The sequence below is a fragment of the Carya illinoinensis genome, chromosome 3 (genome assembly GCF_018687715.1).
Source record: "Carya illinoinensis cultivar Pawnee chromosome 3, C.illinoinensisPawnee_v1, whole genome shotgun sequence".
Taxonomy (NCBI): Eukaryota; Viridiplantae; Streptophyta; class Magnoliopsida; order Fagales; family Juglandaceae; genus Carya; species Carya illinoinensis.
This window is the reverse complement of record NC_056754.1, coordinates 6154725-6182157: the sequence shown is the minus strand read 5'-3', so window position 1 is coordinate 6182157 and position 27433 is coordinate 6154725. Positions and strand designations below refer to the sequence as shown.

Sequence of the window (27433 nt, the reverse complement as noted above, 5' to 3'; positions counted from 1 at the left end):
GACCCGTTAACCCAACACGAACACGACACGATAATAGCGGGTTAGGGTTTAGCCTTAATGGGTTCGGGTCAAAACGGGTTGACCCGTTAAGACACGATTGCTTAACGGGTTAACCCGTTTTGACCCGTTATGACACTTTAAGAAAGTTAAATTTATAATTATACCCTTATATCTAAAAATAAAATTGTTAGAATTTCAATTTCGATATTTTTATTATTTGGATTGTAGTTTTGGACTTATAATTAGTTTTATAATTTTTATAGATATTGTAATTTTAACATTTATATAAAATTATGTTAAATTTAATCAGGTTAAAAAGGTTAATTTCAGACCTATTCAACCCATTTATATAAATAGTTTAAAATGAGTTGTATTGTATCGTATTAACCAATTTCGTAATATTTTCTTAATTTATTTGTTTACTTATAAAAAAAAACATATTTCGTAATATTTATTAATGGGTCAAAACGGGTTGACACGACACGACCCGTTATGTTAATGAGTCGTGTTAGGATTTGAAATTTTGATACGATAAGCTTAACGGGTCAGATTAGGATTGACCTATATGACCCGTTAACACGATTTGACACGACACGAACACGACCCGTTAACACGATATGACACCCCTAGTGTACACAGAGCTTACCCGAATCGAAACTGTATCTAACAGTAACACTACTCAAAAAGATATTTGCGATATCAACCAATTTGTAAGTAGTGGTTGATTAAAGGCGAGTTTTTAGCAATATAATTTTAACACAATACGATTTCAATTTTGTAAAGAGACTTATCGGTTAGTCATGTTCCTTACATTTAAACATATATGCAAAAAGAATTTCAAGTACATACGACCAAACGAATGAAGTAAAAATTAATAAATAAAAACTATTGAGGTAAAACTACATATTTTATAGAAAGAAATAGCGGAACTTAACTTTAGATGTAACAGTTAAAGAAAAATAAAACTTAAAAGTTGCTCCCTAAAACAATATATAAAATAAATGATAAAACTTTAAATAGCACCAATTCTTCTCTGGTCGCATGTAGAAGCAGCAGCAGCAGCAGCAGCAGCGTTATTTTGTTGGATGCGGACGTCCAACTTGAGCTGGCCAGAAACAAAAAAATCAGATGGAATTAGAATGAAACACGTCGAGGGAGGATCATCCACCCGCTGTTGAATGTACTTTGTCGAAGATTGTAATCGGAGGATGTCTCCATGCGCTCTAGCCAGAAGAGTGTAAACGAACCCTCTTGTTGATGAGCAGGGCCCAATACAACTAATTGCCAATATATTCCCCAGAAGCTCAATGCTATTGTTGAGGACAAATAAAACCCCGTCATACTGTTCTCGAAGGACAATAAATTTTTCATCGACATTTAACGAAATAGAGAACATGCAGTCATAGAGGAAGCCTACTGCAGAGCTTGGATGTTTCCTGCTGAAGTGTAGGTATAACTGCTTGTATGAGTCAATAAAGTTGCAATTTGAAAGGGGGCATGAACAAGGTGCATACATGCATGTCTTCCCATGTTCATTTTTCTTGCTGTAACTAACTGCTTCTTTGCATCCAGTGTTTGGGCATGAAATTTTAACTGCTTCTAGAACCTTCTCAATGGATCGGCATCGGTTGTAGCCAATAGGCCAAGAGCATGAGGGGCATTTATTCAAAAGTCTGATGCAGCAGGAAGAGCAAGCTATATGCCCATTCTCGCACTGAATTTACATGCAAGCAGACAGAAAGTTCAGTCCAGATTTAATAGTATACGTATGCCATGATATGCCAATGGGCCATTGGCCTCATGTTCCCACCATCCCATAGGCATAATTGACTTGATGAAATTGAATCCCCTCATCAACAGAGCAAGGTATGCCCTTAAAAATGCTAAAAATGCCTAGAAAAATATATATGTCATGAATCATATACTTCGTAGGGGTTGCAAACATGAATAAATGAAGATAACTATCTAGCCGAAACAAAACAGAAACAATTCTTAGGAAATGGCTAAAACATAAGACATTAAAATTAAAAGTATTCCGAATCATTTTAGGGGCAACAAACAGCACATAGTTCTTAATCAATTTTAAATTTTCATGACATTTTAGTCATAAAAAAATGTCATGACAATTTCAAATTGAAAGTTTTATATTAAGGTTACATGGGTCTGAACCTGTAAGTATATCTACACTATGACTAATATTTCACTTAATAACAGTTCAATCTAGATCCTTGAGTAAGTGGGCCATTATGGGACTAAATGACTACTAAACTCTACAAAATGAGAGAAAAAAGAAAAACAAAGAAAAGCATCGAAAACAGATAAGCATGTTTTGAAAATAGCCAGGAAAATTTACTGGTACTTCCATCATGTGCTAGTTTTATATTTTCCTGGTTAAGCATGTAGGCATGTTAACAATGCATTAATTTGTATTCTTTATACCACCGATCCTGTGCACTTAAGTATCATATCTAGTTTTTTCATCAAATTTTGTAGGAGAACCTTACAATCAGTTGCAAAAATTAAATATCTTTAGTATTCTAGTTAATAAGTTTCACCATGATCTTTTTTTCTATAAGTTATAAAACTTCATTAAAAGGCATGAGCAAACTATGCTAGTTAATAATTTTCACTACGTGATATTGTAAGGATCAAATAACTAAAACACTGCATATACAAACAGCACTCCAATTTCCACTTATTTCGGTCCATGCATGGGATCCAAATATGATGACCCTGGATAGACGGTTTTTTACCATTTCACCTCTTCATTCTAAAGTCACATAGAAACAAATGAATTTATCTATTGAAGTCGTGAACACAGCATTGAATATATCTATAACTACGACCTTATCTTAACAAGTTTTTGAGGTTACAAGATGTTGTGAAAACCAAGTGGTTCAGAATCTTTAAAGGATAAATTTTATTGAATTCATGACACCATTTAATATGAGCTTCTTAAGTTTTGGGAAGTTACATTTAATATACTCTACAAACTCCTTACAAGCCATAAATAAAACCTCAAATTTTTTATAAGTATAAATAAAACCTCAAATTTCCACCACCTAACAAAGCTCATGACATGAACAGTTCGAAGTATGCCACACAATAACTAAATTCAAAAAATTTCACAAACCATAAACTTATATCTTCTTACAAACAACAAAGAAGAGTCTTTGACCTGTATGATCATAGATCCGATAAACCAAATCGGATTAGCACCAGATAATGGCGCTAAACTGCCAATACTAACAATTGACAATTGTACCAGACAATGGCACCTTCTCACCAATAATAATATAACTACAATTACGGCCAGAGATCCGATAAACCAAATCGAAGTCGCAGACTACGATTACAACGAAACACAAATACCAAATAAAAAATTAAAGAAACGACATCGAATTTTCAATCATTCATAGGAATGCCAAACCAAAACACAAGAAACCGCTTTGTTTCAAACACATAACCAAGCAAAAGAAAATAACAGAGATGAAAAGGGACCTGGAAGACGGGACAGGACAAAGGTTCGAAGCAAATAGTGCAATCCAAAACTTCCGGGTCGGTAAGGGTTACGGTAATGGATCCATCACGACACAATTGGCCGCCACCATTGGATCTGGGTCCCACAGACACGGAAGAGTCTTCTTCTTGCCACCGTTGGGCTTCTTCTTCAGAAATTTCTTCTTCTTCTACTTCTTCAGAAGCATCTTCTTCACTATCTTCTTCTTCGTAAATTTCATCTTCTCCTTCATCTTCGTCAGATTCCTTACCTTCTTCCTCTTCGTATTGTTCTTGGTTGTCTCGACCTGCGACGTCGCTTTGGACAGAGATTCTGAGTCGCTTCGGCTCCGGGCTACTTGGGCCTTCACCGTCTTCATCTCTATCCAGCGAAAATTTCGCCATCTCTCTCTCTCTCTAGACGTTTTTGGTGCGCGTGCGAAGGTAGGGTTCGGACACCGCGACGGCTTTGATTTTAGGGAATTGTTTGACAAGGGATGTATCGCGGATTTTCACGGTACATGAACATTGTTTTTTTCTGTTCAATTTACAAACAATTTCAATCCAAACAAAAAAAAAAAAAACTCAAATTGATAAAAATATATTTATCCGCAAACAATTTCTATATTCGGTTCACTGGCGTTCTCAAATTTTAGATGCACTAAATTCTTATAACTATGGTTTTTTTATTTGTTTTGCTGAATTTAGATATTTATAAGAAAAATCTTATTATTAAATCAGCATGTAGAATATACTCAATAAAATACTTATTTCAATTTGTAATATTTAAATATTACAAATCAAATTTTACCTATAAATTGTGCTCTACAGGCTTAGTTATTTTATATTTGATTTGAAAGATCAATTATAAAATTTATATATTAATTATTATAAATCTAATTTTACCATTTAATTATAGATTATGCTCTACATACCAAGTTAATAAAATAACTCGTTAGGCTAAACTCTTTTATAAAAGGTGTTTCTTGATAATTAAAAATAAAAATAGAGATTTATCATTAAAATTAAGATAGATTGTTTTATTTTTCCTTTTTCTTCCAGAAAACATGAATATGCTGGACATTAGGATTTGAAAAATGCTGTGTGCAAATGGCTTGAAGAGCAACCGTGCAGTTGGTGCCAACGTGGCATAAATGAAACGGTTTGTTTCATTCAAAATTGCATACGCACTGTTTTATTACTTGGATTTTCATCTTCTTCCTTCTCCCGTCTTCAATCCCCATCTCCCTCTCTTCGATTTCCCCATCCCCTTCTGTCCCTCTTCCTAGAGCCAAATAGTTGAGCAGCGCTTACAAAGATAAATAAAGGCGTCAACTGGAAATTGTGCTATGGTTGGGTCGACAGTGGCAAGTGGTTGAACATCAAAGAGAGAGAGAGACTGATGAGTGAAAGAGCATGGAGAGAGATTTAACGAGAGAGGGAAAGAGGAAACAAAGAATGAGAAAAATCGAGACATTTACGATGTTGACGACAAAGATGTGATGGCATTGATCGACGTCGCTGGGCTTCACTAAACGGTGACTGGAGGAAGCAACGAGGTCAAAAACTAGGAGGAAAATTTTGCTCTATTTTGAATGAACAAAAATAGAGGTATGGGCAGTGGACAACTAATGACATCAATGACGTGGTTTCTTTGATTGGTTTACGGTGGTTGAGCGACAGAACAGCATTGGGTGGTAATAAAAAACCGTGGTAGTGGAAGTCTCGATTGCTGTGAGAAATAGTTCTTGCGAAATGGTTTTCACAGTGTGGAAGTCAGTTTTTAAGGTTAAAAGGTTGCTGTTGGTCTTGGTTATACACAACGCAGCAACAAACATAGATACAAGCACAAGTAATAAGATAGTGGCTTTGTCCTCTTGGGCGACTGTAAACCTGTGAAGGAGAAAGATTTCTTTCTACTTTGGTCATCTTTTTTTTTTTTTTTTAATAACTTAGCTGACCTGGCATAATATATAAGATGACTGTCTTGCAGTTGCATCTTCCGACAGTCCCTAGCAGAATTGTTATGATTTATATAAACAGTCGGATACATTTTGTGACTTGAGAAGTGCTACATCCACAAAGTAAATACATAAAAAGAAATTTATAAATTGACGTGATTTTATATAATCCATTAGATCTATTTTATAATAAATAAATCATATTATTTTATAGATTTACTTTTGTATAATTTCTTTGTAGCTAAAAATTTCTCTTGTGACTTTTATTTTATTTTTTCTTTTGCTGAAAAGAAGTTTATGAGAGTAGAATTGTTTTTCCTAGTTCCATGAGATATCCATCGGATATAAAAACACAATTAGATAGTAGTCTTTTTCCTTAAAATCAAGCTTCAACATGTTGCCTGTTTGGAAGTGGCCAATTTTTATAAAGATCAAACCATGAATATTGCTGCCAAAGAATAATCCCAATATGACGTCTGCCGCTCCGAAAGGCACCCTAAGCGCTTCACCATAATTATTAAACAAGAACAAATAAGTTACAAAGGCAACTTAAGCATTTTTAAGTGTAAAGAATCATTAAACAAGTCCCAGAAAAGAAAAACGCCCTGGCTCTGAGAGATAAATATTAGAAATTATACCAATTAGAGCCACGGGAAGTGTTCTAAAAATGCAGCTCATACAGGAGTAGATGCTTGCTTTTCTTGTTCAGCGTCTCTCTCTCCATCACCTTGACCCCCTTTATATCCACTCTCTAAAATCTTGTCTTCTGAGGGCAAATTCTTCTTGGCTTTCCTACTTCCCTCAACTTTCCACAGATCCCAGACTCGAGTTTTGGGTGGAGGTGTTGCATCTGCGATGGGTGCAACTAATCCTGGCTTGCCATCATCAATAACTGCATCAATAAGCCCATATTCCTTGGCTACCCATGGATTCATGAAATTATCACGGTCTGTGTCTGCTTCAATCTGAAAATAAATACACAAATCAGAAGGAAAAAAAGGGGTGAAAAGAAAAGCAAAGAGATGGTTCGATTTCCATAGAATTTTAAAAATAAGGGAATATGATTTGATGCCCAACCTGCTCTAAAGGCTTCCCTGTGATTCTTGAAAGTATTTTGTTCAGCTTGATCTTGTGATACGCCATTTCTCTTATTCGTATACCCATCTCTGTTGCCTGGAATCACATGTGATCATTAAGTGAGAGATAACAAAGAGTTTTACCTTACGATCACTACTGGAAGGATCAGCCTCCTGTAAACATATTTCTCCTTTCTCCTGCAAAATTCCTTTTCAATAGATAATCATGATAGCTGGGAAGTTTTCTATATAAAATTTATGAAACAACTTTAGGTTTTTTAATACATTGTCTGTTGTTGACTGAAGGAAGTCATTCTTGTTAATCATTTTTTGAAACAACCAGTCATCAGTCCCGTGTGCCAAACAATGTAATCAAGTTCACCATTTACTCTCCCTCCATATCACCCCAGAGGGCAGAAAAGGGGCTAACTTGCTTTTCCCTCAAAATCCTCTCCCCTCCCACATTGATCTCCCAATCAAAGTCTCATTTCCCGTCATTACTTATTTCCAAACCCTACCATTCCTCGCTCTCTCCCCCTAAATCCAATTAAGGCATAAAGGATTATAATTCAAAAGATAACCACATAACATTAACCGAGTACTTACTTTGCCCCCAGCAGTTCCAAGTGGTTGATGGATCATCACTCTTGCATTTGGCATGCAGAACCTCTTCCCTTTTGCACCAGAAGCAAGGATAAAGGCACCCATAGATGCAGCAAGCCCCAAACACACAGTTGAAACATCTGCCTTACACAACTTCATTGCATCATATATACCCATCCCTACATGCATAAAAAAAATGGAGAGCAAATTAATAAAAAGCAGGCAAAGGAGTTCTTCAGATTTACTGCTCAATGCAGCTTTATACCCCCAATCACTTGCATTGGCTAAAAATGTCCATTTTTGCCAATTACCTTGTGGTTACTTAAAAACCTGCACAGTTTTTCCCTTTTTTTTGTTTTTTGGTGGGGAGCGGGGCACTCACAATTTCAATGGATTAATTTACTGTCATCCTAACAACCTTCTCTCTCAGGGCTTAGGTTGGTTAGGTAAACTTTTAAGCTCCAAGCATAACAGATTCTTGAGGTTCCTGCCTGTGACTAAGAAGTTCCATGGAAGCACCCAAATCGAGAAGATATAGTAGAGACAAAAACAATATACAGGATATAAACAAATATTAGGCATGACAAGACCATCCATTGTCAAATTCGCTGTCACAAATCCAAGTGAAAACATTAACACAAAATCTGAACCATCCACTACCCTATATAAGATGCCATTTAGATAGTGAGTTCAGATGAGATGAGTTGAGATGAAAGTTGAATTGAATATTGTTAGAATCTTATTTTTTTAATATTATTATTGTTTTGAAAATTGAAAAGGTTGAATTGTTTATTATATTTTGTGGGAGAATTTTAAAAAGTTGTAATGATGAGATGAGATGATATACTTTCACTGTCCAAACGGGGCCTAATCACCATCTCTGACATAACAAAGAAGGTTTAATTGACAAATTTGACTGAAAAAAATCACGCTAAGATTTTCCAATCCAAGCCATCTTTCAGAGATACAATGACCATTTTAACATCTACAAATGATCTTCATTCAGAAGCACAATGAACTAGTATATCTTTGACGTGATTTCTTTAGGGAGAATTGTTAGTATTTATTTTCAAGCTTTTATTGTCTGATACAAGAATGAACACCTAAGGGAGCAAAGCCCGCACTCTTCACAAACAACTCATTTCCTTTGACCAACCCCGATATACTCCAAAATATAAAAAATGGGAAGACATATATTACAAAAATAAGCGTAAGGAGCGAAGCAAAGAATAAAGCATGGTGAATAAACTTTCTGGCATACCAGCAGTAACAGAGCCACCAGGTGAATTAATAAACAATTTAATGTCTTTCTTTGAGTCTTCAGCATCCAGAAATAGAAGCTGGCTTATGATCAAATCCGCTGTCATGTCATCGACCTGTCCATCATTGAGGGGAAAAAAATCTAAATACTTCTAGGGTTATCTTTTTCATTTTCACGCTTGGGAGATAAGCGAAGAGAGGGAGGAGGCGATGGGTTTTCCAACGCCAATGAAATTGGTAAATACAGCTTCTGATCTACAACGCATGCAGCAATAATCATCTAACATCAACAGCTACGCTTGTAAGAAAAATTTAACAGGTACAAAAACTAAAACCATACACCACCAAGATTTAACAGGAATGAACTGAATAGCCAATAATCAACACAACACTTAAAAAAAAAATGCTTTTCAGTCAAAAACTTCAACTTCAACTAAAAAGCCAGCAAATTAACACAAACTAAAAATAACCAACAATTGGAAAAACCATCTCTGAATCAAACAACTAAGCCATAAAAGCCCCAATTTTAACGATTCTAGAGAGATAGAATAAGGAGACCTGAGAGCCCAAGAATATAATCCTCTGGCGAAGAAGCATGTTGGTGGTGTCAAGCTCCTCGAAGCTGGGCAGCCATGGAGCTGAAATTGCAGAGTAGTCTTGGGAAATATCCCAGTTGCTCGATAAGGTCTGCTTTGAAGACGAGCTATTCAAAGCCTTAATTGCAGACACGGGTCTTCTTCTTCTTCTTCTACCGCTACCGGTAGCGTTACCTGTAGCGATTTTCTTAATGGTTACAACTGGGGACTTCGGGGGTAAAACGCCATGGTTGAAGCACATAGACCTAGAAGGTGAGGCTGCAGATGTCAGACTCATCTCCATGTTTCTCCGTAGGATTTTATGTTACAGTCTTTTTTCTCTCTTGCTTTGCTTTCTTTCTTTTGCCCGGAAATAAGTTGAAATTGATAGCAAAATAGGCTCCGAGCCCGACGTCGTTTAGTTCAGTATACGACGTCGTCGACCGTGGCGCTACGGCGCTGCCTTGGCCCTGCAAAGATAATAGGTTTATTAGGCTCAAACTTTAAATTTTGAAGACATGTAAATTGACCTGAAAATATAATTTATTACTTAATTATTGGATTTTTCTATAGAGAATATTTGAACATGAACCATTTTTGGATGACCTATTTATTCAATTTTTCTAGTATCAAATGACGTGATTATGTTTCTGTTTTACAGCAGCTTGAATGAACAAAAATTGTAGAATAACTCGATTAAAGGCCCTTTTTGGGGGGCTTTTATTAAGGACTTGATAAAACAATTCAAGTACCTTGAGTTGTCTTACATTTGGTTCAATCAAATTACCTAAGAAACTACCATAATGTACAAAAGGGTCAGGAGGACAGCCCTATCTCGATTCTAGCCACAAAACTCTCAAAATATTAGTGCTACGCACATAATTTACAAGGAGATGGGATTAGAAAAAATAAAATAAAATACAAAGACATGACAATCCAGTCTGTCTAGCCATCATATCCTAATAACCAACGCTTAACCTTTTATGTTGCTTGTTTTTGCATCTCGTTTTGAACATGGGCAGAAACCACAGTATGCCAACCAAAGGTTATAAAAGTTATTCCTAAGGTGATCCACACGGTTCGCTACTAGATAGAGATGACCGAGTCACCATCACTGCTTTCACTGTCACCACCGCTACTACCACTTCTGCTCCCACTCCCACTGCCGCTCCCACTGCTACTGTTTGTGCTTGAAGTCTCCTCCTCTCTCGCCTCAGCATTCACCTGTGCTCTAAGGGCTTCTGCAGCATTGGGACCTTTATCCATTACATCATCACTGACATCTACTTCAGCAATCTCATCATCCATGTCAGCTGGATGTGGCAAGTTAATATCAAAATCCTTGTTGAATTCCATCTCAGTGAGATTTTCATTCTCAGCGGTTCCAAAATCATCTTCGTTGTCATTGACTATATCTATGTCTTCCTCCAGTTCACAATCCTTGGAGTCTGGTGATGAAGTCGATGGATTTGGATGTGAAGGTGAATAATTTGCATCTGCATCAGGAGGATAAATGGGTCAAGGATTCAATCATAAGAACATGTTGAATAAGCATATCCATATTTACTTAGGAAAAGGAAAAACAGCCATTAAGGCCAATTGATGCAAACAAAAGAAGGTATTAGTTGCAAATAAAATTCCTTCAAGTGATAGAGATTCTGGTTAAGATAAATTGACTTGTTTTTTTGGTACATCCATCTATTTGTAAAAAAGTTTGATCTGGGAAAAAAAAGGCAGGAAGAGATAACATTTTCAATGCTAGGTTTTGCATCTTTTGGCTTTTTCTCTTTTAAACTCTCAATTAAGTGCAAAATCATTCAAAATAAAGAACGCCAGAGTTTATTGGAGTTTCAAAATGTTCAACTCAGTTCTTCAACTTCTTGATCAAAATCAAGCTTTTTCAATAGTGCTCCAAACCCCCTTTTATACTTAAAATCCCTTTCATTCAATTCCGAATTGCCTTAACCCAATTTATGAAAATTCATAAACTTAATTCTACTCATGCAAAAAATAAAAAAAAAAACTCTAGTCCACAGCACATTGAAATTTTTATCCATGGCCAAACAAATAACGGGAAGAAAGAAAAGTATATAAAGACGTACCTAAGCTCTCTGAGATGCCAATATCAATCCGTTCAACCTCTGCCTGTACAGTACAAAACAGAACAAATTTGACTTGTTGATACAGTAGAAAAAGAATTCATAAAAACAGAGGGATTACAATGCTAAATGATGTATCTAACTTATTCATTTTTCCCACCCACAACAGTCGGGGCATTTCAAATCAGTAAAAGATTCTCAAATCATGATGTATCATTTGTAAAATGTCATGTATGCATGTCATGCCTTATGAATTAAGAGCATGGCATGCAATTTGATCTCAGAATGTCTAAAATGACTACTAAAGGATTCATGAGTTATAAATAAATACTGCAAGTACCAATCTAGAGTGGAGGTTCTTGAGTTATAAATAAATACTGCAAGTACCAATCTAGAGTGGAGGTATGAGATCGATACAGCTACTACCCCCACAAACTAAACGAGACTTTCTTCCCACAGGACAACGATCTCGTGTCGGCATGCGATGTAAGATTATAACAGGTACCAACAGTATGCCATCATAAGCAGTTTTCTAAGGGCCAGTTTTCTAAGCAGAATATCTTAGTCTCTCTGTAAATAGTAGAAAAATAATTTGAGTTAATATGTTTTATTGGGTTTTGGATAAGGATAGAGAAAATGTTGAATAAAAATATTATAAAGTTAAAAGATCGTTTGAATACAATTTTTTAATATAATTTTTGTTTTAAAATTTGAAAAAAATAAAATTGTTTGGGAGTTTGGAAAAGTTGCAATGATTAGGTAATGATTAGATGAAAAAGTTGAAAATTTGAAATTGAAAATGTTTTGTGTTTGAGTGATATTTGGGAAAGAAATATTTGAGAATATCTGAAAATACTTGAGACTAATTGTGTTGCCAAACGGACCCTAAGTTAAGGTAAAACTGATTCTGCCCGGATTAAACATCAATACTGAAAAAAATTGTAAAAAAAAGGAACCTCAAGCGGAATTATATTAAGTTTCTAAGTTCAATCTGTGTGAGTTTGGATCGAATTGTTGCAATACATTAAAAACAAAAAGTCCCCAACACCTGGTTGAACTTTCACACCTCTTAACATCACATATCCTCCTTGGTCTCAGCCTCTCAGGCATATAGACATCCATACATGTGCATGAACCTCCATATGTTGGGTCGACATTAAGTACCACCTTAGTCCAATTCATTGCTCCTTTTATTTTTTGGACAGATCTAGTCCAATTCATTGCTCCTTTTATTTTTTGGACAGGTCTAGTCCAATTCATTGCTTCTTAGGTTGGGTTTTACAAAAAACAGCTGAAAGCCCATGCCACAGCAGTATATATGAGTCAGCATGGTCACTTTTTGGCCAAACAAGGACTCATATGTAGGGCTGAAAACTGATTGGCCGTGCTGAGTTGATCACAAAGGCATTCAAGCTTGGTTTGTATATTTTGTGGTCAAGCTCAAACTGAACATGAGCACAAGACTCAGATAAACTTTTATGATTTGCAAATGAGCTAGAGAATGTTCAAGAGCTTTTGTTAAGTTGGTTCTTTTTTTATTGGCACAAGGTGTCTCAGAACAAATTCCTGACTAATCCTAAGATGCACAGGCCTCCGCAGCAAGAAGTTACAAGTGTACCTTTGGTAATTCAAGGGAACATTCCCCCACTCCGATGGCCCCAAGAAATTGTTTGCACCCAAGAGTTCGAACCTTAGACCTGGAAGGAGCATACCACCAAGACCAAGGATACCACTTGAGCCAACAAGCTCAAATAAACATTTTAATGAGCCAAACTCAAGCTTCTTATAAGCAGCTTGGTTCATTTTACAGCCCTATTTGTGTCTCCTACGGTGTAAAGAATCCAAGCCATTTTGATTGAAATGGCCACGATATGTACTTCAAACATACCATTGTCTAGTAAATCTCAAATATGTAAGTGCCATAGCAATCCAAATACAAGTGATAGTATTCTATTTCAAACTTTTGATAAAAGTGTGCACCCCATTTTCGCTCCCTGACGTCTTCATACTTGCAAGAGATAAAAGGAATTGCAAAGGCAATGAAAACTCACCGGTAATTGATGGACTACGTCATTGTTCAAAGACATGACTTTTGATCGTTTGCCCGGTGGTGGTGAATAAGATTCTGCAGTTGCTCCAACTAAAGCAGTTGTGGCAAAGTTAGTAACAGCTGCAGGCTCACCAGGCAGCCGAACATGCCTCAACCGCTTAACTGCCCTGTGCAACCGCTCCAACCGAAAGGTCTGACCATCAAAGAACAACAATGCATCACTCTCCTTGTAATCCTCACAGGTACCCTCAAAGCTCACTTTGGGCTTCCCAGGTTGATTATTCTGAAATTCTACCGTAACTCTGTTGTCCAACTTTTTATGGAGGGACCCAGATTGGTTCTTATCAATTGAAGCTGGTTTAAAATCATCTGGGTAAACACAGAAATTAGTGGATCATCATCTTCTTACTCACTTAATAAAGAAGCTGATTAGCAACGGAGTATGAGGAATTGATATATGATGTATATATATATGTATGTTCTTTTTAATTTTATTTCATCTCGTTTGATAACGAATTTCCCAATTGTGTGCATTCTAGATTGTTTAGAGAAAAATGACAACAATAAGCAACTTATCTTACAATTAAACTAGCCAATGTTACATTCAAAGTAGTCCTCTGTTATCTCGATACGAGATTTCTTGCCAAGCAAACATAGCATCAACTAATCACAACTAACTAATAAGTTTTTTACTTATAATTCAATAAACAATAATCCTGCACTCCAATACTACTGTTCAGCCAAACTGAGTAAATTCGTTTTAAAATCATGAACAAAAATCAAGATAATCCGTAAGGCACGTAAAAGTTTCTTCTCTTTCCATTCCTTCTGCTTAGTTTTATCGGGAACCAAATAGAGCCGAGAAAATTCAAAAGGGGAGATGGTTCTGTTGTAAAGGACTTACAGCGTAAAGTGCAGAACTTGGGGGAGGGATTACGATGATCTTTGAAAGAGGGCCCTAGGGCTAGGTTGTACCACCTATCGGGCTGAGGAGCAGTGCTGGGCTCCTCATTGTTGTTGCTCTTTGCCATTTTCTTTAAGCTCAATTGGTCCTGTGGCCAGAATTCAAACTCTAGGTTTTGGAGTTAATTGCAGAGAGCGAGAGGGGGATATTCGTATTGCGAAGGAGAGGATCTTTTGGTCTAGATGCAATCAACCATGTTCTCCCTCCAATTTCATTTTGTTTACACCTGTTAAGTGATTGGTTCTCATATTTGTTTTTTTTTAAGATTATTTTTCGTATAAAAAAAAAAAACATTTACGCCGGTTTGATGCCCAAACTGAGTTGTAATTCAACTTTTATCTGTTTATCCGAACGATTATAAATAAGATTTTATCTCATTTCTCATTGTTTAACTAACGCTAGAGTAATACTATAGTAACGCTGATTATCACATATTCAATATATATAATTATTTATCAGAATTTTTATTTTATTTTATTGTAATATATAATTAGAAAAATATATTTTGAATTTTGTAAAATATAGTAAAATAAATAGGCCATAATGTAATAAGATAAAAATATATTTTGAGAGAGTCAAAATATTTATGAGTTCTTAAATTAATAATAGATATTACTTATTTTTAATGTATTAATAATATTTTCTACTCAATAATTAAAAATACTTTTTAATAATTAGTAATACCAACCACTATATCAAATTTTTAAAAAGTTAAAATAATTTCATTTCATCTTACTATCTAAATATATACTTTTTTACTAACTATCTTATCTCATTTTAACTAAAAAATTTTACTACTATTCAAAATACCTTATCTCATTTAATCCGAAATATGTAACCAAACCAGACCATTTAGCAAAAAATATGGATTCATTTGATAATTTCTTTTAAAAAAAAAATAAAAGCTCTAAATCGAAACATATGTTGAAAATTACCTACAAAGATTATACAAAAAGCTGAAAACAAGTTTTACAACTTTAAAAATATTTAGATATATTTATCAAAGAGTAAAAATTTTTGTTAATAATAACAATTATTAACAAAACTCTAAAATTACAGCTTTGTTATCAAATATCAATACCATATTACCAATCTCAAACACGCACTACACATATTTTACTTTTAAATGGCTTAGTTTTCCATGACTTGTAATAAATAAAAGTGGTACTTGATCACATCATAGTTTAAACATTAATAGTTAACTTACACAAACTTCTTATGATGTAGAGGAATTATAAGAATTAATAGCAACGATATAGGTAGTTTTTTTTTTTTCTTTCCCCTTACAATCTCTTTTTATGATTTTGTTTTAAGTGGAGGTCGAGTACAAAATTTTAATATTTATATAAATTAAACTAACATGTTTTTTATAAAGAAAAACTATCATATTTATGAATTGAGCAATGATATTTATAGTTTTAGGATCATCAAGTTTCACGCACTACCTTTAAAAGAGCAATGTTACATACAGTCGTGGAATTGCAAACGCCGCGCAATCGCTTTGAAAAATAGTGGGGTCCACAATTAAAAAATTAATTTTTTTTCATGTGGGTCCCATATTAATTAATTTTTTTCAAAGCGACTGCACGCCGCTTGCACAACTACGACTGCAAATATCATTTCTCCCTTTAAAAAGAGTGGGTAAATATAAGACTCGTATAAAAAAAATATTTTTTTAATAATAGATCTTATTCTTTTTTCAGATAAATGAGTGAGATTTGTATATCGTAAAAATGAGGAAGGCTACTCATCGTTTTACATTACATACTTTATATATTTTAATATTATTTTTTATTTTATTTTATTATTGTTAAACTAATTTAGTTATTTTACTTATTATTCATACACCACATATTTGTTGTAGGAAAAATTAAAAAAAAATTAAAATAAATATAGTATATAATATATAGAAATGATAAGTAAAATTATTCCCTAAAAATATATTATTGTTCTTATGAATTATATAACAAATTATAACATAGTTGTACAAACTCGTGGGCCCAATTGACAATGTTGGGCCCATAACTACGAGCCCTAGTAAAGTTAGAAGCCGAGCCCACTACTTTATCCAAGCGAGTGAGCTTTTCCATGGTTTTCACAGACGTTTGTTTATGCTTTTCAACCCCTAAACAACTCTCCTCACAACCCTATCCCTGCTGGTTGGTTCATGCTTGTTTCTCGGCTCGGCCATGGCTCTTAGTATTTCTCCTCCGCTGCATAGCTTGGCTTTCCTCCATCAGACTCCACAGCTTGCTCTCCCACTCCACCGAGCTCCCTCTTCGAAGACCAGATTCCGGGCTATTCGACTCCAGGCGAAGCCTAATGATCATATACCTCGCAAAACATCCTGGGATTCCAAAACCCAGAAAGACCGAGTGCCTAATCGCCCTCGTGCTACGGCCTCCGAGACTACTCCATCTGAAGGTACCCCACTCGACCCACCCCCAAATGTCACGCCCTCCATCCTTGTCAGTTTGCTAAGGAGAAGATTTTATCCGAGCTTAATGATTTTATTTTATAGATAAATGAGATCTTTTGGCGATATATTTTTTCTTAAAATTTGTGCATTTCGCAAAATAGACCACTGCTTATGGGATGAAGTAATAAAGTCAGGCTATAACTCTCCCTCTTCATTGGGTCTAGATCCCATAAAGAAAATCAAATTTAAGTCATCCTCAAATTTCAGATAAACTCATACACAGATTTTCATTGAGGTAACCAAACCATTTGTAGAGGATTAACAGCTGGGCCGTGGACGCCAACGGAGATGTGACGAGGACGGTTTCATGCTAGACAGGAAGGCTAGCGGTGAATCCATACTGATGAATGATTGATAATTTTGCAATGACACTGAGATTTGATACAATAGTTTAAATTCGAGAGTAGGAAAGGTATTCTGTTGAGATGTGGAGTGCTTAACGGATTTGTTCTTTGTTCCCAACCAACGCCACCCCCCCCCCCCCCCCCCCCCCCCCCCCCCACAACAAAACAACACACACACACACAAAAAAAAAAAAAAACAAATCCCCGTTTGTTTGAATGCCGAAAACAATGAATAATCAAAATCTTGCTTATAAAAAGCTCTTATTTAACTGTACTTAAGCAAGTCAGGGAAAGTCTTCACATTTGCATTATAATTTTCACAATGGACATGACTCCTAGGTTCTTTGTGTTTGAAAGTTAGATGGTGAGCCTACATGTTGGTAAATGGTAAGTATACTAATTCGTGCATACAGCCTACTGGTGATTCATTATCTTGTTTTCACTGAAGTATGCTGCTTGATAAAAGCTACTCAAAATTTGATTTCTAAGGCATACCACGTCTAGTTAAAACTGAAAATTATAATCTCTGTATAGATTTCTTTTTTATAATTAATTTATGTGTAGATTTCAATTGAAGTAAATAAGTTTTGCAGGATTAGATGATGTGGCTCAAGTTCTCTTTAAAATATAGTTTATTGACCACTATCTTCTTATAGTTTCCTGAGCCAACTTAGCATTAGCCCGTCTCCACATCCTTATGGTGGCTTTCTTATGCTTGGCCATCGAATATATTGTATGTGTCACAATGGCGAGTCATGACTTGTAAAAAAATTACTGAATAAAAGTCAAGTCAGTTGTGGACCTGCGGTGGTATACTCCCTTGTAACTTAGGTGCTATTGGAAATCTGGAAATTTTGTGTAGTAATTAATCACTTCTTGTGGTTGTTGCCCAAAATCTGTCCATATAAGGGCAGGATGAACTTCCTGGCTTTCCTAGGAGAAATGTACGGTGATGTTGGGTTGGAAGAGATATTTTTCACTGCGTGCTGATATACTTGCAGCACCTTTCCCAGGATGTTGTAGAAGTCATGATTCATAATTTCCTGTATATCAACATTTTACTCTCTAACTATTCATGCTGTGCATTATGAATAAAATTAGATAATCAAACGGACAGAAACTTGTGAAAGAAATAATTTCATATATGTAATACTGCAGGGACAGTGACAAAGGACAGAAAGCAGAACACCTATGCAGAAGCATATGCAATTGCTAAACATATACCGATGTCTGCTAATAAAGTTAGAAGGGTAATTGATCAGATTCGCGGACGATCATACGAGGAATCACTCATGATACTGGAGCTCATGCCTTACCGAGCATGTGAACCTGTTCTTAAATTGGTTTATTCTGCAGCAGCAAACGCCACTAAAAACATGGGTTTGGATGAAGGAAGTTTAATAATTAGTAAAGCTGAAGTTAACGAGGGTGTTACGAGGAAAAAAGTTAGACTTCAAGCTCGGGGAAGAGCTTATCAGATTAGAAGGCGCAGTTGTCATATCACTGTTGTGGTGAAAGATACAAGCTTGTAATAACAGAAAGATATGCACGCAACTTTTGATACCGGTTCAATCTGAGACAGAGGTCCAGCTTGTAATGAAATGTCAAAAGACATGGCAACATTTATAACTCCTTCGACCCTGGATGCAATGTTGCTCGCTCCTAATTTTCATGACTGTTCAATTATCAATTCATTGTTAACTTTTTCCAGCACCTAATATTTCTTACTGTTTGCTACTATTATTGTGCATATCATATGCATATGATATACTTCGAATTGTTCGAGAAACAATCATATACTATATAAATTTGAAGTTTCAATCACCAGCATTACAAGGTTCTTGCTTCGACAATGGTCCGATGTTGTTGCTGAGAGGCAGATTCCTTAAAAGCTTATGTGTTCGAGACAAATCTGTAGCTGTGCAGTCTGTAGATCCATACTTAGCTTTCCATTGCATTAATGATACGAAACTGCTCAATCCATTGCATTAATGATACGAAACTGCTCAATCTCAAAGCGACACGTGGGATTGGATTCATCATCTTCAGAGGAACCAAATTTGTCTCGGACAGCCACGGGTTTACCATCTAGAAAAGACTCTGGTATGGGATCTTTGTAAAGTCCAGTCGGGTCGAACTCCCATTTGGATTCAAACCATTCGAGGATCTGCCGGATCAATATCCATTAACTACCAGCGCATGTTACCAACAACTACCCTGCTTAACTCGAGCCTTGTGCGTGCTACACCGTAAGATTTTAAAAGAAAAAAGGAGTAAAAAGAAAGCCCTAAGATTTTGCTCTTGACAGCGAGAGCCATGGCTGCAGCTCTTTCTCATTCACAGGCTCGCTTTCTAATATTCTTCCATCAAAATCCACCGATTGCTCCTCAAACCCTGAGATTACAGACGTCGGAGACTCAGAAGAGCACATATTCGCCCCCGAGATTCCGGGCAGTCCGATGCTCAGCGAAACCGAACGAGCAAATTACCCTCAGAACTTGCAAGAATTGCAAGACCCAATTTGACCCGGCCCTCAATAACCCTCGCGCTTGCCGCTTCCACACCGCTCACTTTGGTGGTACGTGCTTCCTCAATATATTTAATTTGCCGTTAGATTCTGCTCTTTTAAATTTATTTATTTTTTGTATTTTATCGTAAACTGAATGAATTCAGGGTTGTTTTTTTTTTCCTATTTTTTAATGTTAGAATCTAATAGAGAAAAGGAAAAAAAGAAGTTAATGAACAGAATCTGAACATAAGTGTGTTTATTTCCTGGAAGATGGCTGGTACACTGCGTTGCCGAAACAGTGAATTATAGGTATGGAAGTATTCATTGTGATGTGCTTTTATTAAAGGAAATGATGAAAGTTAATCATGTCAACTTGCCTGTTGATAAAATGCGGTCCTATTGGGATCATCCTTTAAACTTCTCGTCGTAGACTGGCGGTCTCTTTTATGGAGGCTTCTTTTTGGTGGCTTGCACTTGCAATTTTGGGGATATAAGAATTAACATGCGTACCTATATTTGTGTGTTTTTGTCATTCATCTACTTGTATACCTTGTCCAGTCCAGGTTTGCAATTTTGGGGATTTAAGAGTAATTTGGTTTTCTGGCTCTGGAATTTCTTGTGAAGTTTGGATCAGAGTATATGATGATCTGTGAATCTGTGCTTGTGAAACATTATTAACATAACAAGAGTTGCCACTACTATATATACTGATTCCTTTGTTATTTTATATGTGCTCACTGCTTTTGCTCTTCTTGTGGCGTTTGATTTGGATTCGTTTTGCATTCTTTTCCATCCCCAACTCCCTTAGGAGAAACAAAGAGGAAGTTTGAAAGTGTGTACGCAGGAGGTACCATGGATACTCCCAACTCCGGCAAAGTTGTTCAATACTGGCATTGTTGTGGGTCTGAAGATCCCTTTGACCCTGGATGCACTGCGTCTCCTCATTCCTCCTATGATGACTGATGAAGTTGACAGTCTTTCACAACTTAATTAAGATCTGGTTCACTTCTTTTACCCAAGATTCTGGACTCTTTCCTAGCTTCTATGATATGTTTGCCATACATATTGTTCATGTGTATTTTCTTTCCCTTCTCAATTGATGTATGTAGCAACTAATACATATTGGTTTTAAGTTTTAACCCCAAAACTAAATGCAATATGTTGGGGACCATGCCTCTGCAGTGTAAACGGACTAGTTTGAATCTTTCCCTTCCCGGCCGCTTGAGGCCGAAACTGATCACACTCGTTGAAAGCGAAATAAAAAAAAGAAGTATATCAAATTGGTTTCTCTGATTGAGATTTTGTGTTAGACCCAAATGTTGGGTCCTAACAGTCTGGTAGGACATATAGCTTTACTGTTATGCATTTGCGTGAGCTTAAAGTCTCAACAAAGTTTTTGGGATTCTCCCATGTCGCTTACAAAGCTTTCCATATTTTTGTGTAGGCAACAGATGACACAAAAATCGAAGGGTTTTGCTGTCCGATACAAGGTGTTTCTTTTGGTATTTGGAGTCCCTAGCCTTAAGATATCTTTGATAAAAGCTTACGCCGGCGGCTATATCATTCGGCTCTTTGATTATTGATATGCATCGAAACTTTGCCATGTGGCAATATTACAATCGTCACCTGGTTATGCAGCGACACGATCTGGATGCCACATTCTTAGTATAATAATAAGTGCTCACATGTATATACCTGGTAATACGGCATGCATTGTGCTAGACACGTACAAACTACAACAAATAATAGATTAATAACACCAACTTGTTAGTTGTTATAACTTATAACGTTTGAATTTTCTTCTTTTTTTTCTTTAATCAATGATCGTACTATCAATATGTAAGCGCTGGCCTTATTCTAAGAACCTTTCCAAGAAGCAGAAGGCCAATGAGAAATGTCCGAAGATTTATATCGAGGAATAAAATATTAGAGGGGGACGGTGAGATGCAGAGAAATTAGGGACACGCGTCCATTATCCAGTAAAGTTCCCCCCAACCTTAGATCATGACTTTAAAATCTATAAATAGATGGAAGGCAGTTCCTCCGCATCCATCATTCCTTTATTGTTCTTTCTTTTCAGCAAAACATATATCGTTCACTTTGGTCAGGATGGAAGCGACATCTCGATGTTTCTCGGTAGTACTCCCTCCTCCACCGTTTTCCTTCGGCAAAACGAGATTCTTGCATGGGAAAAGATTGAGGGCCATGGTTTTTGCAGCTGGAAGAGACTCCCACGAGCCAGACCATAGAGGATCCTGCTGGGTCGATGAAAGCATGATAATTTTGAGGAAACGCATTCACGAGATGAAGGTGATTGAGAGGAATTACGAGCCTCCGGAGGAATGGATGGAATGGGAGAAGCAATATTACGCATGCTATGACGAATCTATTTGTGATTGGGTAGGATTACTGCAATCATATTTGATGAACACTAGGCCTAGTTTGGCTCTTGGGTTGCTTGCACTCGTCACGTTGGGTGTCCCGACTACGACGGTCATGATTCTGCTTCGTTTGATGGAGGTGGCTAATGGGTTCTTCTCCGCCGTTCATCACGTTTGATTTGGTTAATTCTTGCAGTAGTTATCGACCCATATATGTAAATACCGATCATCATCATAGATTTTTGTATATTGTATATTTCACTGCATGTTCCCCATCTTTTTATTGGGAATGGCAAGATTCTTTGAATGGAGCATTATTTGATCATGTTCTTTGATATGCCTTACTAAATAATTTCAGGCTCTTTATATGTTGCATGGACGTACCATAGGAGGTTTTTTTAATGCTTGAATGTGGAAGATATAGCTAGACTTATTTAAAATACAAAAAAAAAAAAAAAAAAAAAAAAAGATAAAGAAGAAGTTATTGACTTATTTCTAGGGTCAAATGTATGAGATGCTTTGGGTTTTGGCTAGAATATCTTCTTACCCACCATACCTGAAGCTGGCTGCTATATTTGAATATAAATAAGGGCTAGCTTTGCCTGAAAATTGCTGGTATGATTTATCAATTTCACTTCCCCCCCATCGATTGGTAAAATGAAGAAACCGAAATAATTGTCTTGATCATCCAAATAATCATCAATTTGAACGGATCGAAATAGATAACGACACTACTGGAAGTGTTAGCAAACACATTAATTTTACCAACAAATGATGATAAATATGATAATAAGCAGTCGGCTTGTAACAAAATGTCATGCTGCGGTGGCATGAACATGTGTGTATATAATGGTTTAAGAATAAAACTACTTTACCGCACCAAATGCACTACTTCTATTGACCTCTCATCAATTTTTTTTTTTTTAAATTTAATGATTAAGGAAGTGATTTTAAATATATTGATATATTTTTTAATTTTTTAAAACTATTTAAATATTTTAAAAAAATATAAAAAAAATTCTAAACGGCATATTCAATAGTAACAGCTGGCAGGCATAATAGCCCGGCTCATGGTTTAATGGGTGTCGGTGTCAGTGCGTGGTTTGGGTAGCCCTTTAATCCTTAGCTGTGGATCAACAGGCCGGGCCTTGACATCCAATCTATCTGCATCTGAGGAATGGGTTTTAAAGGGAAGAGAGAGGACTACGTACCTACGAACCTTTGTATCGTCCCTACAGAGTGGCCTCCGAATTTTAATAGTGATGGTCCGATGGAGAGTAAATGACTATTCATGAGTCACAGGTGTAGTATAAAAGTCCATTAAACAGAGATATAAACGTCCAAATCCAATTTTTAGAATATTATATAGGATAATGCTTTATCCGCATAAAGTGGCCACCGATTGTATTTTTTATTTTTTTTTAATATATATTTTTTTACTTAGTGATTAAGAAATTATTTTTAAATAATATTATAATTTTTTTAAAAAATATTTAAATATATTAAAAAAATACAGATAAAAAATGAATATTTTTTTTTTTGCCTTTTCAATGGCCACCTTCGGTGTAGTTTCTCTGTAGATGTAGCATCGTTCTATTATATATACCTACAACATTTATCATACGGTCACAAGCATCCAAGGAAAAAGTCATGAAAATCTTATAAGTAGACATTTTAGAAGAAGTTAATCTCATGAACAGGGCTGGTTCAATGGTAAAGTCATTGCCTAAGACTTCCACCCTATATAAGGCCTCCAAAAATTAAAATGAGGTGTGTTTTTTTCAAATTCTTTTTTGAAAAAAAAAATAGAAAAAGAAAAACCATTTCATTAAATAAACTTTTGATTTTTTAAAATTTTTTTTCAATGTGTGGAAGGTCCCATAATACTAAATTTAATATTTAATACAATGACTTATTTATATTTTAAATACTTTTTTTAAGATCTTGTCAAATTAAGACACAAAATTTACATTGAGGCCTCATTTAAGTTGTTGTATTAAATATAAATTAAAAAAAAAAACTTTATTTAAAGGTTTTAAATAAAATGTCATTGTTGAAAATCTTGAAAATATTTTATATAATAATTTATATATTTTATTGTATTATAATTATGAATACTTAAATTTCGCCTTAAACCTCAATTTATATTAAGCCGTCATTGCTTATAAAAACCAACCTAGCGGATGATCAGTTGAGCTTTTTTCAGGCATCAAATGGCAATATAGATCTAGTACTACTGATTAATCTAAAGCTTACAAATAATTCATAGACTCTTATATATAAACAAGAAACGAATATTAAAAAAATCAAGGCCAAGGGCTAACATGAATAATTAAATTAATTCTTACCGTAAGGGGAGATCCAATAGGAAAGCCATAAGGAAATGCACAGAAAAGAACGAGCCTGACCTCATCCATTTTTTTTCATATCTTTTCATTCGTACGTGGTACTGTTTAATTTGGAAACCGCCAATGAAACTGATGGTATATGCTAAGTAAGGAGATAAAAAAATATATATGACCGAGTCCCAATTAGTGTCCTCAACGCAGCTTCCAAAAAGTTATCAGACGTGTCACTATTTCTTTAGTGGGCGTACTATTTTAATTGTTGCTAATTAATTAACCGAACCTTCGTCTCCAAGTATACAAAAACACACGCACCACACGATACACGTATCACACAGTGAGACGCGTTGCCATTTATGCCACTAGACGTCAATCTCCACACGGTTTAGGCAATATATATAGGAGCTTCCTCGATCGATAACAATCTATACGTCTTATGTTTTGTCACGTAACCTTTCTACAATATCCCTTATACGTGATCTATAAGTGTATATATATTCCTTCCTTTCACGCTTAGTTTCCCATATGGTATATATTTTCTTCATTAGCCAAAGAAAAATTAACAAGTACTTCATATATTTCGCAATCACACAAGCTAGCTGATCGATCATTAATTTGCTTGAGTTACGTTATAAGCTCTCGCTACTAGCTGCTAGAAACTGCATCAATGGAAGCAACCAGAGTTTCATCCGCCGCCGCCCTGCATCCGTGGCGGCCTGTTATATCGTTGCCATCACCTAATTGCCGGAGAAAACAAGTTGGGCTGACAGTGAATGCAGGTAGATCAGAAAGAAATGGACGAGATTATGGGGGTCGGCTCGTGGACGAGAACATGATCGTGCTGCGAATGCGCATCAGGGAGATGAAGATTTCAGAGACGAGTCAGGCCGAGCCACCATCGAACTGGATGGAGTGGGAGAAACAATATTATAGGCATTATGATGAGGATGTTTGCGAAGTAATAGGGCAGTTGCAGTCTTATTTGATGAGTATTAGGCCAAGTTTGGCGCTGGGGATGGCTGCAGTCGTTACGTTGAGTGTTCCTGTATCTGCTGGGATGTTCTTTCTTCATGTTCTAGAGATAGCAAAGGCAATCTTAGCCGCGGCTCATGTATGAGTCGAGGTTGCTTTAGCCACAACGTTCAGAAACAACAAAAGACAAATAGTTTATTATTTATTTACATATAGCGATGATCATAGGCTCTGGCATGGAGATGTAAGAAGCAACAAAAGACAAATATATGTAGTTTTTTCTTTCTTTTTTAGTGGTTCTTCTCTTACATTATTTTGAGAACGTCAAGGTTTCAACTGAATTAGCCGCTTGTCCAGTTATGTAAGCTTTTCCATGGACTCGATCGGCCAGATTCTAAAATTGCGTCGTTCATTTATTTAATTACGCGATTATGCACTTTCTTGAGTACTGTCGTTTCCTCTGAAAAAGCAAGTTTGGAGCAGCGCATCAGGCTAATTGCTTCCGTATTACATTCGCTAATTACTCTTAATTAATTACTTTCTTTTTCTTTCTGACTTTCTGTGTATCTGTGCGTGTTTCCTGCGGTACGCATGCTGTTATATGGTTTTGAATCATCACTTATTTGGCATTACTTCTGTTATAGTTTGCCATGATCAAAACCATCCGTGTAATATAGAAAGATTAAAGATAATAATAGAAAATATTTTTTAATTTTATAATATTTTTTATTTAATTTTTTTAAAAAAATACTACTGTGTCTTCTCTCCTTGTCGTTTCAAAGTGACTTTTGGTCACGAATTTTTTTTTTATTCTCTTTTTTTTTTTTTTTGAGCAAGATTTGTATAATATATTAAAAGGCAACTAAAATTTACAAAGTTAGAAGGGGATAATTATACATAGGGGTGGGTCTTTTTTATTATAGAAATTCAATAAAAAGGGAGAGATTTGGATTAAAGGGATGTTACCAAAGGCTTTCATCTCCACTATCCATTATGCGAGATTATGTGCATATTGATTTAAAGATCGATGAATTTTTTTCACATTTCAGTCTTTAAAGGAATAAAGATGATAGTTGATATGATTGATAATTGGGTACATGGTCTAATCCAGAATATGACCGGAATTACTAATTGCCTGGATGGTGATACTTGAGTCCTCTCCAATGAATAATTTTTCTATTCCTTGTTTTTTTACTTATTCGATGGCCATCAAAACTGTACTTACTTCTCCAAAATTTGGATTCTCATTGTTGATAAAATGTTTTTTTATTTTTTAAAAATATTAAATATATTAAAAAAAAAGTAAAAAAAAAAAAGAAAAACGCCTAGCGGTTGAATAGCACCGCTCTTTTTTCTAAATAATCCTTAAAAGTCGTAACATTCTAATCATGATCTGCGCCGCTGGCCTCATGGTGGCATTAGTAGTAAGATTCCGATGGTGCTGCATAATCTTTTGAAAAGTAGGGCCGTCTGCCTGTTTTGATTTGACAGCATTAAGCATAGGGGATTTGTTTGATCTGATAATACTAAGATTAATTTTGGCAGAGTTCGAAAAAGTACACAGATTAGTTTTGAGTGTCGACAAAGAGAATTTACTTTGACGTAACCTGCGGGTTGGCCTAACTTCAAACCTGGTTTGTTTAGCCAGATGAGATGTTCGATCTGTACGAAAAATGATTTTAGTAACCAAACAATTGATCAAACTTCTAGATCTCCACAGTTTTCAACAAATGCCATAATAATATTAAAAACTGATGATAAAAAAACAGTAAAAAGTAAAAAAACACAGTAAAAAGCATTTAAAGCAGTCATCCTCCTGTGTCTTTTTTTTTTTTTTTTTTCGTTCTCATTTTGAAATCACCGTCTTCATTATCAACGCCCAAACCCATTTTCTCCCCGGCCAAGACCAACGCCATTCAAATTTCGAATTTTCTATATATAAAAAAATAAATAAATCATAATTAGAATAATGTTTTAATTTATAACTCAAAAAAAATTGAATTTCCTATATAGAAAAAAAATAAATAAGTCATAATTAGACTAATATATTTTAAAAAGAAATTTTATTTTTTAGGATTATAGAGTAATTTCGGCCATTTTAAAATTTAAATAAAATATTTATACATAATTTTTTAATTACTCATAAATATTATTTTTTTTATTAATATATTCATAACTATTACTCAATAATTCTTAAATAATTTTCCATCATTAGTGAGACTCACCCTTTTATCAAATTTCAAAAAGTTAAAATTATCCTATTTTATCTCATCATCTAAATATATATATATATATATATTTACAAATTATCTTATTT

The 27433-nt window shown here is 35.3% G+C and overlaps 7 protein-coding genes across 9 annotated transcripts; 4 read left to right on the top strand and 3 right to left on the bottom strand.

Moving 5' to 3' along the window:
- Positions 1-888: 888 nt before the first annotated feature.
- LOC122302866 (E3 ubiquitin-protein ligase SINA-like 10) lies at positions 889-4081 on the bottom strand. Its single transcript, XM_043114314.1, has 2 exons — positions 3502-4081; positions 889-1714 (listed from the first exon to the last, which is right to left on the bottom strand). The coding sequence occupies exons 1-2, from the start codon at positions 3901-3903 to the stop codon at positions 1013-1015; spliced, it is 1104 nt and encodes a 367-aa protein (XP_042970248.1). The 5' UTR covers positions 3904-4081; the 3' UTR covers positions 889-1012.
- A 1848-nt stretch (positions 4082-5929) lies between these two features.
- Positions 5930-9417, bottom strand: LOC122302862 (ATP-dependent Clp protease proteolytic subunit 3, chloroplastic). The gene is made up of 5 exons (XM_043114307.1): positions 8957-9417; positions 8400-8514; positions 7142-7317; positions 6537-6632; positions 5930-6424 (listed from the first exon to the last, which is right to left on the bottom strand). The coding sequence occupies exons 1-5, from the start codon at positions 9275-9277 to the stop codon at positions 6134-6136; spliced, it is 999 nt and encodes a 332-aa protein (XP_042970241.1). The 5' UTR covers positions 9278-9417; the 3' UTR covers positions 5930-6133.
- Positions 9418-9653: 236 nt separating this feature from the next.
- Positions 9654-14316, bottom strand: LOC122302863 (ELL-associated factor 2). The gene is made up of 4 exons (XM_043114308.1): positions 14027-14316; positions 13124-13491; positions 11076-11118; positions 9654-10469 (listed from the first exon to the last, which is right to left on the bottom strand). The coding sequence occupies exons 1-4, from the start codon at positions 14151-14153 to the stop codon at positions 10060-10062; spliced, it is 948 nt and encodes a 315-aa protein (XP_042970242.1). The 5' UTR covers positions 14154-14316; the 3' UTR covers positions 9654-10059.
- Positions 14317-16175: 1859 nt separating this feature from the next.
- Positions 16176-18622, top strand: LOC122302864 (50S ribosomal protein L22, chloroplastic-like). Its single transcript, XM_043114310.1, has 2 exons — positions 16176-16510; positions 18068-18622. The coding sequence occupies exons 1-2, from the start codon at positions 16276-16278 to the stop codon at positions 18439-18441; spliced, it is 609 nt and encodes a 202-aa protein (XP_042970244.1). The 5' UTR covers positions 16176-16275; the 3' UTR covers positions 18442-18622.
- Positions 18623-18772: 150 nt separating this feature from the next.
- LOC122302865 lies at positions 18773-21198 on the top strand. Of its 3 annotated transcripts, none has more exons than XM_043114313.1 (3): positions 18773-19487; positions 20227-20418; positions 20870-21198. In XM_043114313.1, exons 1-2 carry the CDS (start codon positions 19226-19228, stop codon positions 20379-20381), a joined length of 417 nt encoding a protein of 138 aa, XP_042970247.1. In that variant the 5' UTR covers positions 18773-19225; the 3' UTR covers positions 20382-20418; positions 20870-21198. The 3 variants fall into 3 exon arrangements, with proteins under 3 accessions (XP_042970247.1, XP_042970246.1, XP_042970245.1); XM_043114311.1 differs by having other exon boundaries at positions 18913-19487; positions 20863-21198; XM_043114312.1 differs by lacking the exon at positions 20870-21198 and having other exon boundaries at positions 18785-19487; positions 20227-20706.
- A 329-nt stretch (positions 21199-21527) lies between these two features.
- On the top strand, positions 21528-21977 carry LOC122302601. Its single transcript, XM_043113926.1, has one exon. The coding sequence runs from the start codon at positions 21528-21530 to the stop codon at positions 21975-21977; it is 450 nt and encodes a 149-aa protein (XP_042969860.1).
- Positions 21978-24811: 2834 nt separating this feature from the next.
- LOC122302572 lies at positions 24812-25261 on the top strand. Its single transcript, XM_043113883.1, has one exon. The coding sequence runs from the start codon at positions 24812-24814 to the stop codon at positions 25259-25261; it is 450 nt and encodes a 149-aa protein (XP_042969817.1).
- The last annotated feature ends 2172 nt before the right edge of the window (positions 25262-27433 follow it).